Source organism: Phaenicophaeus curvirostris, chromosome 38 (genome assembly GCF_032191515.1).
Source record: "Phaenicophaeus curvirostris isolate KB17595 chromosome 38, BPBGC_Pcur_1.0, whole genome shotgun sequence".
NCBI classification, from domain to species: domain Eukaryota; kingdom Metazoa; phylum Chordata; class Aves; order Cuculiformes; family Cuculidae; genus Phaenicophaeus; species Phaenicophaeus curvirostris.
The window spans coordinates 499,597-513,549 of record NC_091429.1 but is presented as its reverse complement, the minus strand read 5'-3'; the positions used below and the strand labels follow the sequence as shown (position 1 = coordinate 513,549).

At 65.6% G+C, this 13,953-nt stretch overlaps 2 protein-coding genes across 3 annotated transcripts; one reads left to right on the top strand and one right to left on the bottom strand.

Moving 5' to 3' along the window:
- The first annotated feature begins 1,418 nt into the window (after nt 1-1,418).
- On the top strand, nt 1,419-10,588 carry LOC138732857 (zinc finger protein 436-like). 2 transcript variants are annotated; one of them, XM_069879592.1, is made up of 5 exons: nt 1,419-1,556; nt 2,285-2,379; nt 3,020-3,585; nt 4,286-4,294; nt 8,974-10,588. In XM_069879592.1, the coding sequence occupies exons 2-5, from the start codon at nt 2,322-2,324 to the stop codon at nt 9,574-9,576; spliced, it is 1,236 nt and encodes a 411-aa protein (XP_069735693.1). In that variant the 5' UTR covers nt 1,419-1,556; nt 2,285-2,321; the 3' UTR covers nt 9,577-10,588. The 2 variants fall into 2 exon arrangements, with proteins under 2 accessions (XP_069735693.1, XP_069735692.1); XM_069879591.1 differs by lacking the exons at nt 1,419-1,556; nt 2,285-2,379; nt 3,020-3,585; nt 4,286-4,294 and adding exons at nt 5,319-5,841; nt 7,270-7,303; nt 8,236-8,322 and having other exon boundaries at nt 8,765-10,588.
- A 617-nt stretch (nt 10,589-11,205) lies between these two features.
- On the bottom strand, nt 11,206-13,397 carry PFDN5 (prefoldin subunit 5). The gene is made up of 6 exons (XM_069879605.1): nt 13,263-13,397; nt 12,619-12,721; nt 12,463-12,494; nt 11,828-11,902; nt 11,579-11,684; nt 11,206-11,494 (listed from the first exon to the last, which is right to left on the bottom strand). Exons 1-6 carry the CDS (start codon nt 13,332-13,334, stop codon nt 11,415-11,417), a joined length of 468 nt encoding a protein of 155 aa, XP_069735706.1. The 5' UTR covers nt 13,335-13,397; the 3' UTR covers nt 11,206-11,414.
- Nucleotides 13,398-13,953: the final 556 nt, after the last annotated feature.

Below are 13,953 nucleotides of genomic sequence, written 5' to 3'. Positions count from 1 at the left end.
AGCCTTGAGAAGAGGAGGCTGAGGGGTGACCTTGTTGCTCTCTCCAACTCCCTGAAAGGAGATCGTAGAGAGGAGGGTGCTGGCCTCTTCTCCCAAGTGACAGGACAAGGGGGAATGGCCTCAAGCTGCGCCAGGGGAGGGTCAGACTGGATATCAGAAAGAAAATTTTCACTGAAAGGGTCATTGGGCACTGGCAGAGGCTGCCCAGGAAGGTGGTTGAGTCTCCATCCCTGGAGGGGTTTAAAAGATGGGGAGACAAGGTGCCCAGGGACATCGATTAGGGGCAGATAGGAATGGTTAGGCTCGATGATCCCACTTGCTGATTCTATGGTTCTTACAGCCTCTTCCAAGACGAGGTTCTTGTGGTTCCAGCACCACTGCAGAGCCTTCTCGTGCAGGGAACACCTCTCCGGAGCTGCTGGAGGCAGTCCTGGTGTTGACAGAGCCCCCCCCTGGACCCCCTGAACCCCACAGTGACAATGGGGCCGAGGGGTGACCCAGCACCCTGACACGGAGACAACGGGGCTGGGGGTGGCCTGACACCCCAGCAGGGTGACAGTGGGGCTAGGGGTGACCCAGCCTGGCACACTGACAGCCCCAGCAGGTGACACTGGGAACCAGCACCCCTAAACCTGCCCCCACCCTCGCAATAACTGTGGCTCCCAGTGCCACCAGTTCAACCCAGTGACTCCTAGTCCAGCCACCGCCCCCAGCCAACAGCCACAGCTCAGGGCAGGAAGGGTTAAAACCACAGAGTGGGGGGGAGCTGGGGGTCCCCAAACCCTTTCAGACACACAAGTGATGGGGGGACACCCCAGAGCAAGGGGGCGTCACCCCAAACCCCTCTTCAGACACACAAGGAAGGGAGGGACCCACAAAACCCCCTTAAGTCGCACTAGGGAGGGAGGGACACCCCAAAACCCCCTTAAGTCACACAAGGGAGAGGGGGGACCCCCCCAAAGCCCCCTTCAGACACACTTGGAGTGAGGCGGGGGCCCCAAACCCCCTTCAGACACACAAAGGGGGTGGGGGTCACACTAAAACCCCCTTCAGACACACTGAGGTGAGGGGGGGAACCCTGAACTCCCCTTCAGACATGCTAGCGGGGGGAGGGGGACCCCCAAAAGCCCCTTCTGACACACTGAAGAGGGGGAGAACACATAAAACCCCCTTAAGTCACACTGGGGGGGGGGGACTCCCAAAGGCCCCTTCAGACACACTGGAGAGGGGAGGGGGGGGCCCCAAAAGCCCCTTCAGACACATTGGGGGGGGGGCCCAAAAGCCCCTTCAGGCACACTGGGGAGGGGAGGGGGGGCCCCAAAGCCCCTTCAGGCACACTGGGGAGAGGGGGCCCCCCCCAAAAGCCCCTTCAGGCACGGAGGGGGGGGGCTCTGCCCCCCGAGCCGGGGTCCGGGGGGGCTGCGGCGGCGGCGGCGCCGGGGCCGAGGCGGCCATGCGGGAGCGGCCCCTGCTCCAGCTGCCTCCTCGCCATCCCCAGCCCCCCCCAACCACCACGGCCCCCCCAGAACCCCCGGGACCCCCCCCGAGCTGCAGAGGTGAGTCACAAACCCCCCAACCCCAAAAAACTGAGAGGGGAAGCGACACCCCCCCCCCCCAATGGCGGCGAGGCGGGAGGGGGGGAGGGAGAAGGGAACCCCCCCCTTATTTAGGGGGGTCTTGGGGAGGGAAGAGGGGGCGTGGGGAAGGGGAGGGGGATGTCTTGAGGGACCCCCACCCCGAGCGGGGAAACTGAGCCACCCCCCCCCCAAATCAAGATGGGAAACTGAGCCCCCCCACCAGCATCAGGAAGGAAAGCTGAGCCCCCCCCATCTCAGCATCAGGATGGGAAACTGACACCCCCCCCCCCAAAATTTGGGGGGTCTTCGGGATGGGGAGGGGGCTGAGGGCGAGGGGGATGTGTTGGGACCCCCCCCTGCCCCGGGATTCCAGAGGAGAAATTGAGCCCCCCCCACCAAACCAGGATGGGAAACTGAGCCCCCCCACATCTCGCCGCAGCATCAGGATGGGAAAATGAGTCCTCCCCCCTCCAGTTTGGGGGGGTCTTGGGGAGGGAAGGGGGGGGTCTTGGGTGTGGGGAGGGCGATGCATCGATGCCCCCAACCCCAAGAATTAAGAAGGGAAATTGAGCTCCCCCAGCATCAGGAGAAGAAACTGAAGCACAGAGGGGTGTGGGACCCCCCCTTAGGGTGCAGCCAGGCTCCTTCCCCTTGGGGTGCCCCCCTGCCACCCCATTTCTTTGCATGCCCCCCCACTCCCCTTATAGGGTCCCCCCACCTCTGAGTGTTGAGACGGCTCTGGACATGGAGCCACCTGCCCGGGACCCCCGGGACACAGAGCTGCCGGAGGGAACCTCTGCAGGTGAGCCCCCCCGGAGCGGCACCCGGCCATGGCGAGGGGCTTGGGTGGGGGGTGTCACCCTCCTCTTGTGGGGTACCCCAATATCACAGCATGGGGACCCCTCAATCTTGGGGGGCAGGGGAACCCTGATCCTGGAGGGTGCGAGGGTCCGGTTCCCATGACGAGGGGTACCCCAAATCTGGGGTCTGGGGGTATCCTAGGGGATCCGGGGGTGTCCCATTCCCTTGGCACATGGATATTCCGATCCCAAGATATGGGGGTGCCCCACTTTTGGGGTGCAGGGATGTCTCACTCTTATAGCATGGGGGTACCCCACTTCTGGGGTGCAGGGGTGCCCCAAACCCAGGGTGTGGAGATGTCTTAATTCTGGGGTGCAGGGGTGCCCTGATTCCCCAGTGAGGGGATGCCCCAATTCTGGGGTGCAGGGGTGCCCTGATCCCTCGCCACAGGGTTTCCTGTTGTCCCAGCTCCAGTCATGGTTCTCCAGCGGGAAAGAGATGAGACGGGGTGGTAGGACTGGAGAAGGGCTGGGGGCTGGAGAAGGTGCCACTGGGATGGCGCAGAGGGGCCACGGCCCTGGGTGTCCTCCCAGCCCTCAGTCCTCACGCCATCCCGGTGCCCAGCTCTGCTCTCCCCGCAGCTGATCCCAGCCCACCGGCCTCCGGCAGCGAGTCGCCCGCCCGCCCGGCAAGGCCACCAAGGAAAACCCCAACGCGGCGAGCGGCCAAAGCCCGAGGCCGCCCGGGCCGGCTGGGCCCGCTGACGGAGCTGCTGGGGCTGCGGGGCACGCGCCTGCGCCCCACCATCTGCAGCGAGTGCGGGAAGGGCTTCAGCCGCAGCTCGGACTTGGCGCGGCACCAGATCACCCACACCGGCGAGAAACCCTACACGTGCGGCGCCTGCGGCAAAGGCTTCAGCCAAAACTCCAACCTGGTGACCCACCAGCGCATCCACACCGGCGAGAAGCCCTACGCCTGCGGCGCCTGCGGGAAACGGTTCAGCGAGAGCTCGGCCCTCATCCAGCACCAGCGGACCCACACCGGGGAGAAACCCTACAGCTGCGGCGAGTGCGGGAAGCGCTTCAGCGTCAGCTCCAACCTCATCCGCCACCGGCGCACCCACACCGACGAGAAGCCCTACATCTGCGGGGAGTGCGGGGACGGCTTTCGCCACAAGTCCCAGCTCCGGCGGCATCAGAAGCTTCACGTGGCGTGATGGGGATGAGGACGCTGGGATGGGGATGAAGGGCGCTGGGTTGGGGACGCCAGGATGGGGATGAGGACACTGGGATGGGGAGGAAGGACTCTGGGTTGGGGTTGCCAGGACAGGGATGAGGACACGGATGGGGATGCCAAGATGGGGATGAGGATGGTGGGATGCGGATGAGGACACTGAGATGGGAACATTGGCACTGGGATTAGGACGCACATGGGGACACCGGGATGTGGATGAGGAGACTGGGATGGGGACACCAGGATGGGGATAGAGGCACTGGGACGGAGATGCTGGGATGGAGTTGAGGACACTGGGTTGGGGATGAAGGACACTGGGATGGGGATGAGGACACAGGGATGGGGATGAAGGACACTGGGATGGGGATGAGGACACTGGGATGGGGATGAAGGACACTGGGACGAGGATGAAGGACACTGGGACGAGGATGAAGGACACTGGGACGAGGATGCCGGGATGGGGATGAAGACACCGCGATGGGGACACCAGGATGGGGATGGGAACAGCAGGTTGGGGTTGTGGGGATGGAGATGAGGATATGGGGATAGGGATGGTTTTGGGGGAACATCCCCACCAAGAGGGGGAACCAGCATCACCGCGGTGACTGTGGCAGCCGGCAATGGGGCTGGATGCTCCCAGAGCGGAGCCAGGTTTGCCATCTGCACCCCAAAAGGCAGGGAAGGTGTGGGCTGCGGGGCTGGGGTGCAGATGAGGTCAATAAAAGGTCCCTGAGCAGCAGCGTTTGCCGAGCATCACGGTGTTGGGGATGAGTCGATGGTGGTGGCACCATCCCAGTCCTGCCAGTGCCACCATGGTGTGGTTCTCCCCGTCCCCCCAGTGGGTGCTGGCACGGAGCCGGGTGCCCTGCGGGGTTTGCTCCCGCGCCGCCTGCCACCACGCGTCACCCACCCTCCCTGCGGCAGCCGCGGCGCTGGGGACCCTGCTCCCCCCTGGGCACCCCCAAACCCTCCTGGGGGGCTGCAGGGGTTCAGCTGTTCATGGATGAAGACGTTGTCCTTTGGGTTGGCTGAGGGCGGGGGGGGAGAACAGGAGAGTGGGGACCCCCCTCAAAAATGGGGCACCCCCTCATCTTGGGGTGAGGCTGGTGGGCGTTGGATGGAGGAGGTTCATGAATGAAGCCGTTGTCCTTGGGGCTGGCTGAGGGCGAGGGGGGAGGGAACGGGAGAATGGGGGGGACCCCCCCTCAAAAGTGGGGCACCCCCTCATCCTAGGATGGGGCTGGTAGATGGGAAGTGGCGGTGGACGGGGGGCTCCATGGATGAAGCTGTTGATGAACAAAACGATTGTCCTTGGGGGTAGCTGAGGGGGGGACTCCCCAAAACGGGACGGACCCCCCAAAATGGGGCACCCCCTCATCTCGGGGGGGGAGCTGCTTGGGGGGGACAGGGAGCGGCAGTGGATGGGGTGAGGGGCATGGATGAAGCTGTTGTTCTTGGGGGCAGCCGAGGGGGGGGACAGGAGCGTAGGGACCCCTCTGCTCCCACCCGTGCACCCCCAAACCCCCCTGGGGGGCTCCCTGGCAGGGAGGGGGTGCTGAGGGCACCCCAAAACCCCTTTGCCTGGGGCTGGTGCCGCGCTGGCCGCAATCCCGCTAACGAAGGCGCCCGGTTGCATAATTTCCAACCATTTTATTTTGCCGGGGGGGGGCGGGAAACACGTCAGGGTTGGAGTTGGAGCTGTTACACAAAGCTGGGGGGGTTAAGGACGCTTTGGCTGCTCATTCCCCCCCAAAACCCCCAGCTCTGTGCCCCCCCCTCCCCCAAAACCCTCCTGATCGGAAAACGATTTCAGAGCGGGAGAAAAAAACACCCCATAAATCCCTAAATCCCCGTTTTTCCCGTCCCCGCAGGGGGTTGAGCTCCTTCCACCCTCTTCCCCCCTTGGAACCCCTTCAGCTGTGGGGTTTGGGGGGGGTCGTGGTTGGGGATCCCCCCCCCATCCCCCGAAATCCTCAATCCTGTTCTTTTTTCCCAAGCTTTCGGCCCCCATTTTGTCTTCGCCAAGCGGAAAAAAGCATCCGGCGTGCGGCAGCGAGGCCGGGGGACTGGGATGAGGCTGGGACCTTCCTGTTCTCAGCCTCCCTTCCCCACCAGCCTCCAGCTCGGGGCCCCCCCGCTCCCCCAGACCCCCCCGCCAGGGCCCCCCAAAAGCCCCCGTCGCCCTCTCCCAGAGCCCTTCGCTCCATCCTCATCCTGCGGCCTCGGAGAGGTGAGTGGGGGGCTGAGGGGGGGGAGAGGGCAGGGATGAGGGTGTTGTCCTTGGGGGGGGGGAAGGAGAGTGGGGACCCCCCCAAAAATGGGGGACCCCCTCCTCTTGGGGTGGGAGCTGGGGGACGCGGGGAGCGGCGGTGGATGGGGGTATGGATGAAGCCGTTGGTGGGTGAAGCTGTTGTCCTTGGGGGGGGGCTGAGGGCGAGGGGAGGGGGGATAGAGAGTGGGGACCCCCCCTCAAAAATGGGGGACCCCCTCCTCTTGGGGTGAGGCTTGAGGAGCGGTTTCGGGGAGATGGGGAGCGGCGGATGGGGGGGTCACGGATGAAGATGTTCGTGGGTGAAGCTGTTGGGGGGGGGGCACGGCAGGAGAGTGGGGACCCCCCCCAAAATGGGGCACCCCCTCCTCTTGGGGTGGGGCTGAGGAGATGCCGCGGGGCGCGGGGGATGATGGTGGATGGGGGGGAGCGTGGGTGAAGCCTTTGTACTTGGGGGGGGACACACGACAGGAGAGTGGGGACCCCCCAAAATGGGGCACCCCCTTATATTGGGGTGGGAGCTGCTGGGGGGGCCATGGTGGGGGTGATGGATGAAGCCATTCATGGATGAAGCCGTTGTCCTTGGGGGGGGGACACACGACACAGGAGAGTGGGGACCCCCCCTCAAAAATGGGGGACCCCCTCGTCTTGGGGTGAGGCTGGGGGGGCGGCTTGGGGGAGGTGGGGAGCGGTGGAGGGGGGGCGGTCAGGGATGGGGCCGGGGGGGGATGAAGCTGTTGTCCTTGAGGGTTCCTTGGGGGGGGGTGGTGGAAATAGGAGGGGAGGGACCCCCCCTTAAAAATGGGGCGCCCCCTCCTCTTGGGGAGGGGCTGGGGGGGCAGAGAGCGGGGGGGGAGGCGGTGCTTTGGTTTCCTTTGTGTTTCAGCCCCAGCACTGCAGATCCCCCCCCCCCAATAAATAGGGGGGGAAACTGAGGCACGGAGGGGGAGTGGGGTGGGGGGCCCTGGGGGGGCCCTCGGAGGATTTGGGGGGCACTGGGAAACCTGGGGGACTCCCCCCCACCCCCCCATGTTCTCCCCCTCCTTTTTCCCCCTTCCCCCCCCGTTTCCCCTTTCCTCCCCTTTTCACCGTTTCTCGCCCCCCCCCCGTTTCCTCCATCCCCTCCCAGTTTCCCCCAGTTCCCCCCCCCCCCGTCCCCGCCCCCTCGGCAGCGGAAGGGGGGGCGGGGTCTGAGCCCCCCCAAGACAAGGGGGGTTCGAACCCGCCCCCCCCACCTCGTGCCCGAGGTCCAGGACCCCCCAGCTCTGTGCTGGGGGGGCATGAAAAGGGGTTCAGGGGGTGGTTGCAGCCCCCCAAGTCCTTGGAGGGGGCAGATAAGGGAGGGGCAGACTGGTAACAGCCCCTGTGTCTCTGCTCCCCACCCCCCAGATCTTGAGAGCAGAGCGGGACCCCCCCAGTGAAGGTAAAGGGGGGTTTGGGGGGGCACAGAGGGGTTTGGGGGCTGATTAAGGGGATTTGGGGGGGCACAGAGGGGTTTGGGGGCTGATTAAGGGGATTTGAGGGGGCAAACGAGGATTTGGGGGGGCACAGGGAGATTTGGGGGGGCACAGGGGTGGGGGCTGAACAAGGGGATTTGGGGGGCCAAACGGGGATTTGGGGGTGCACAGGGGGGATTTGGGGGGGTGCAGGGGCAGAGGCTGAACAAGGCGATTTGAGGGGGGGAAATGGGGATTTGGGGGACACAGGGGGATTTGGGGGGCTGCAGTGGGGGGTTAGAGGCTGAATAAGGTGGCTTGGGGGGGCAAAGAGGGTTTTGGGGGCCAACCAAGGGGATCTGGGGGCACAGAAAGACTTGGGGGCAGGACTCTGAGATTTTAGGGGGGGCACAGTGGGATTTAGGGGGAGCAATGAGGGATTTGGGGGGCACAGGGGAGTTTGGGGGCTGAACAAGGGGATTTGGGGGGGACACCATAGGATTTAGGGGGTACAGAGGGATTTGGGGGCGTACAGAGGGTGGTTTGAGGGCCAAACAATGGGATTTGGGGACTGAACAAGGGATTTGGGGGACACTGTGGGATTCTGGGGGTCATAGAGGGGTTTGGGGGGGGGGCACAAAGGCTTTAGGAGACACAGTGGGATTTAGGAGGCACAAAGGGATTTTGGGGGGCACAGAGGGATTTGGGGCTGGCACAGGGAGATTTGGGGGGCACAAGGGGATTTGGGGGCCAAAGGGGATTTGGGGGGCATGAGGGCGTTTGGGCTCAGAGGCATTTAGGGGTAAAGGGGGATTTGAGGGGGAAAAGGAGCCACGATGCAAATTGTGGGGAGCAATTGGGGCTGGGGGGGGGCAGGTTTTGGGGTTCCCGAGCTGAAGGGTCCCCACTTTCCCCCCAGGACACGCAGATATGGAGCAGGAGGAGCCCTGCGTGGTGGAGCTGCACGACTCGGATGAGGGGGATGTGGTCCGTAGGGTCTATATCGGTATGGGGGGCAAAGGGGGTGCCGGGGGGGCCTTTTGGGGTTGGGGAGGGGGGAGGTGGCATTGGAGGGGGGGGGTTTGGAGATGGGGGGGAGATTTGGGGCTGGGGAGGGGAGATTTGGGGCTGGGGAGGGGGGATTTGGGGCTCAGGAAGGGGATTTGGGGCTGAGGAAGGGGATTTGGGGCTGGGGAGGGGGATTTGGGGCTGGGGAGGGGGTATTTAGGGCTGGGGAGGGGGGATTTGGGGCTCAGGAAGGGGATTTGGGGCTGGGGAGGGGGGATTTGGGGCTGAAGAGGGGAATCTGGTTTTGGGGGGTGGTTTGTGGTGCTGGGAAGGGGGAGTTGGGGTTGGAGAGGGGGATCTGGTGCTGAGGAGGGGGCTGCGGCACCGAGAAGGCTGCCAGCCCCCTCCCCATCCTCTTTCCTCGCCCCCCGCCTCGGCAGCCGACGACGGCATCGGCATCGTGAGCGACTGCGAGGACGAGGTGCTGCCGCACGAGATCATCCAGACCGTGATCCCGCACAGCCCGCTGGCCCCCAAAGCCAAGAAGCGCGGGGGGCAGCCCAGCGCGGCCGCCGCCAGCTCGGCCGGGGGCTTCGGCGAGGAAGAGGAGGGCGAAGGCCTCGCGGGCCGGCACCGGGGCGGCCGCCAGCGCCCCTTCATCTGCAACGAGTGCGGCAAGAGCTTCAGCCACTGGTCGAAGCTGCTGCGGCACCAGCGGACTCACACCGGCGAGCGGCCCAGCACGTGCGGCGAGTGCGGCAAGAGCTTCAGCCAAAACTCCCACCTGGTGCAGCACCGGCGCACGCACACCGGGGAGAAGCCGTATCGCTGCGGGGACTGCGGCAAGAGCTTCAGCTGGAGCTCCAACCTCATCCAGCACCAGCGCATCCACACCGGAGAGAAGCCCTACAGCTGCGGGCAGTGCGGGAAGAGCTTCACGCAGAGCAAGAACCTCATCAAGCACCAGCGCACCCACTCGGGCGCCCGGCCCCACCGCTGCGGGCAGTGCGGCCGCGGCTTCGCCCAGAGCACCAACCTGCTCAAACACCAGCGCGTCCACGCGGCCCGCGGCCCAGCCCCGGCCTGCCCCGACTGCGGCCACGGCTGCCGCGACGGAGCCGAGCTGGAGCGGCACCGGGCGCAGGCGCACGGCCACGAGCCCTTCATCTGCGTGGAGTGCGGGGAGAGCTTCGCCAAGAGCGCCACGCTCAACCGCCACAAGCGCGTCCACAAGCCCCTCTTCGTCCACTGAGGGGGACGCTGCGGGCAGGGGACGCGGTGACACCACGCCACGGGACACACGGACGGCGCTGCGGGCAGGAGACGCGGTGACACCACGCCACAGGACACACGGATGGCGCTGCGGGCAGGGGACGCGGTGACACCACGCCACGGGACACACGGACGGCGCTGCGGGCAGGGGACGCGGTGACACCACGTCACGGGACACACGGACGGCGCTGTGGGCAGGGGACGCGGTGACACCACGCCACGGGACACACGGACAGCGCTGTGGGCAGGGGACACGGTGACACCACGTCACGGGACACACGGACGGCGCTGTGGGCAGCAGGACATGGTGACACGGAGCTGGAGGACAGACTGCACTGCAGGAAAGGGACGTGGTGACACCATGTCATGGGACACACGGACGGCACTGTGGGCAGCAGGACATGGTGACACCACATCGTGGGACACGTGGACAGTGCTGTGTGCAGGGGACACGGGGCTGGGGGACACACGGACGGTGCTGTGGGCAGGGGACATAGTGACACCATGCCAAAGGACACATGGACACCGCTGTGGGCACGGGGACATGGTGACACAGCTAGGGGACAGACGGACAGTGCCGTGGGCAGAGGACCCAGTGACTACAGCAGGGGACACTGCGGGCAAGGGACACAGTGACACGGAGCTGGAGGACACATCGCTGCGGGCACAGACGCAGTGACACCAAGGGACACGGTGCTGCGGGTGGGGGACAAGGTGACCTAGAGCCTGGGGACACACGGACAGCGCTGCAGGCAGGGGACACAGTGGCACGGAGCTGGAGGACACACGGACGGTGCTGGGGACACTGTGCCACCACGCCAAGGGACACGGATGGCGCTGTGGGAAGGGGACACGGTGACACAGAGCCACCCCGGCCACCACTGCGCTTCATGTGCCCCCCAAGGACCTGATCCAACCCCCGTGGGGCGCCCCCAGCTGTAGGGGGGGTGCAGGGGAGGGGGCCGGGGGGGGCCTCGACCCCAAATAAACAACAGCTGGTTGGGAACTGTGGGCTGTTTCCTCTGGGGGGGGGGTTAATCCACACGGGGAGAGGGGTAAAAGGCTCCAGGGGGGCAGCTTAGAGCCCCATAGCAGGGGTGTAAGAGCCCTGCAGGGGTGTGAAAAGCCCCATGGCAGGGGATTTAATGCCCCACGGGGGGGTAAAAGCCCTATGGGGGCATCAAAAGCCTCACAGTAGGGGGTTTGATGCCTCATGGGGTTGTAAAAGGCCCCATCGGGGGCAAAAAGCCCCAGGCAGGGGTATAAGGGGTAAAAGGAACTATGGGGGGGTGAAAAGCACCATGCCAGGGGGTTTAATGCCCCACGGGGGGGAATAGGCCCCACCAGGAGATGAAAATCCCCACTGGGGGGGGGGTGAAAGGCCCCACAGGGGAGACAAAAGACCCCAGGGGGTGTTCGAAACGTCCCATAAGGGAGTGAAAATCTCCAGGGGGAGGTTAGAGCCCCACAGCAGGCTGAAAAGCCCCACGGGGGGTGTCAGGGAGCCCCGATGAGTCCTTGCACCGTGTAAAGTGGGCGGTGGGATTCCCGGGAGCAGCAGCGTTCCCGGATCAGGCTGCAGCCCCCCCGCCCCCCAGGACCACCCTGCTCTGAGAAGTCTCTCCTTTATTCCGTGCTCCAGCAGCGAGGAGCTGCCTCCAGAACCAGGGGGCGGGTACTGCCAGGGTGGGAAAAGCCGCTGGAAAAGCAGGATGGGGAGAGGGAGAGATAAGATCAGGGGGGCTGCGCTGCACCCCCGTCTCCCTCCGCTCCCGTCCCAGCGGTGATGGCGATGAGGGCGGCCCGCGAGGCCGAAGGCTACGCCTTGGTGGTTGCTCCCTGCGCGGCTCCCAGGGCCGTGAGCTGCTGGATCTTCTGGCTCATCATTTCCACCACGGCTGCGGGGAGAGAAGGGGGCTGGGGAGGTTGGGGGGGCTGCAATGGGGGAGCCCCCCGAGAGCAGGGAGGAGCTGGGTGCTCACCCTGCTTCATGGCGTGTTTCTCCTGCAGCGACGGCTGGATCTTCTCCATCTGCTTGGTTAGGAAGTCGATTTTGCGCTTGAAGAATTCGCGCGCGCCGTCTGCCGACTGCGAGAAGAGAGGATGAGGCAGGGGAGAAGGAGGATGAGGAGAAGAAGAAGGGAGAGAGGAGAAAGGGGAGAAGCTCCTCAGGGAAGGCATCGAGCCACCACCCCAAACCCAATAGCATCTTCCCTTTGCGCACCCCTCACCTTCTCCACATAGTAACCCGTTCCTACATCAATCAGGACACGCTCGACATCCGAGAGCTTCCCAGGGACGTACATCTGGGAGGAGCGGTCAGGGAAAGCTTGAGGAAGGTTCTGCAGAGGGATCTGGGCACGGATCCATGGGCTGGAGGGCAGGAGGCTCTGCAGGGGGATCGGGACAGGCTGGATCCATGGGCTGAGGCCGACGGGATGGGGTTCAACCAGGCTCAGTGCTGGGTCCTGCTCTTGGTGACACCAACCCCAGGCAGCCCCAGGCTTGGGGAAGGGCGGCTGGAAAGCTGCCTGGTGGAGAAGGACCTGGAGGTGCTGGTCGACAGCAGCTAAACACGAGCCAGCAGAGGCTGCCCAGGGCGGGGGTGGAGTCCCCGTCCCTGTAGGGGTTCAAACACCGTGTGGCACCTGGGGACAGGGTTCAGTCACAGCAGGGTTGGGCTGGCGGTTGGACTGGGTGAGCTTGGAGGCTTTTTCCAACCACAATGATTCCATGATTCTAAACCAGGAGGGTTACGCGGCTCTGGCAAAAATCCAGGTTGGGAGCAGGATGTGCCGGGTGTCACTTTGGCACAAACGGCCCCGAGGAGAGCGAATTTGGGGCTGCTGGGAGCAGGAAAGGATACGGAGCCGGTGAGCGGCACCAGCAGGTCCTTCCCTGTGAAAAAGCAAGTGGAGACAGGTAAGGGGAGATGTCGGGGGCGAAGCTCAACACCTGGGCAGGGGGATGGGACATCCCTCAGCAGGGCTCCCCCCAGGCTGAGGTGGGGGATCTCACTTGCCTTCGTTGCTCTTGTTGAGCACGTTGAGGCATTCCTTGGCTTCCACGTACTTGGTCTGCACCACCTTGAGCTGCGCCACCGACGTCGAGAGGAACTCCACCTCCTGCAGGCAGCGCGGCCCCGTCAGTGGGGAGGGGACTGGAGGGTCTGGGGAGCAGGAAGGGGCCTGGGGGGGGTTGGGGGAGCGGGAGGGGATCTGGGGGTGTCCCAGGGGGCTGTGGGGAGTTGGAGGAGGCCCGAGGGACGGGGGGAGTGAGAGGGGGATGGAGGGGAGCAGGAGGGGACCCCCAGGTCAGGCCCCCTTCTCTGCCCCACAGAGCCCCAGGCTAGACCCTCTGGCCCCACACGGCCCCTCTCTGCCCCACAGAACCCCGGGAGGCCTTCCCCAGCCCCACACAGCCCCAGGTGGCTCCCCTAGACCCACGGAGCAACCCCCTCGCCCCACGCAGGCTCCCCCAGCCCCCTCTCTGCCCCACAGAGCCCCAAACAGGCTCCCCCCGCCCCACAGAGGCCCACGTCAGCCCTTCCCAGCCCCAGAGAACGCTCCCTCTGCCCCGCAGAGCCCCCAGACCGCCCCACGTCAGCCCCAGGGGGTCTCCCCCAGCCCCACCGAGCGCCGGCGGGGGGAGAGGCCCCGTCCCCACCTGCTCCAGCTGCCCCTTCAGCAGCTCGAGCTGCGGCAGCGACAGCTCCGCCACATTCACCGCCTGCGCCATCTTGGGCGGCGCGCGGACCGCGGGGAGAGCAGCCGCGCGCCGGGTCCTAGTGCCCCACCCTGCCGCCCCCTCACCCCCGGGCAGAGGGCGCCCCCTGGCGGCAGGCGGACCACGGGGAGAACGGCCCCGCGCCGGGTCCTAGTGCCCCACCCTGCCCCCACCTCACCCCCCAGCAGAGCGGCCCCGCGCCGGGTCCTAGTGCCCCACCCTGCCCCCACCTCACCCCCGGGCAGAGGGCGCCCCCTGGCGGCAGGCGGACCGCGGGGAGAACGTCCCCGCGCCGGGTCCTAGTGCCCACCCTGCCCGACCCCCCCGCAGCCCCACAGAGGCCCCCCTCCTCTACCCGACACAGCTCCCGGGGGCTTCCTCTACCCCACAGAGACCCCCCCGCCCTGCCCAGATCCAGGTCAGGCCTTCCCCTGCCCCACAGAGCAACCAAAGGGGCTCCCAGGTCATCCAGGGTCCTAGTGCCCCCCCCTTAATGAGCAGCCCCACAGGGGAAAGAGGAGCCCCGTGCATGGTCCTAGTGCTCACCCTCACCCTCCATCACCGCCCTAGGGAGAGAGCCCCCCAGCTTCCCAGGACTCCCCACATCGCAAGGAATGAGGGGCAGGAGCAA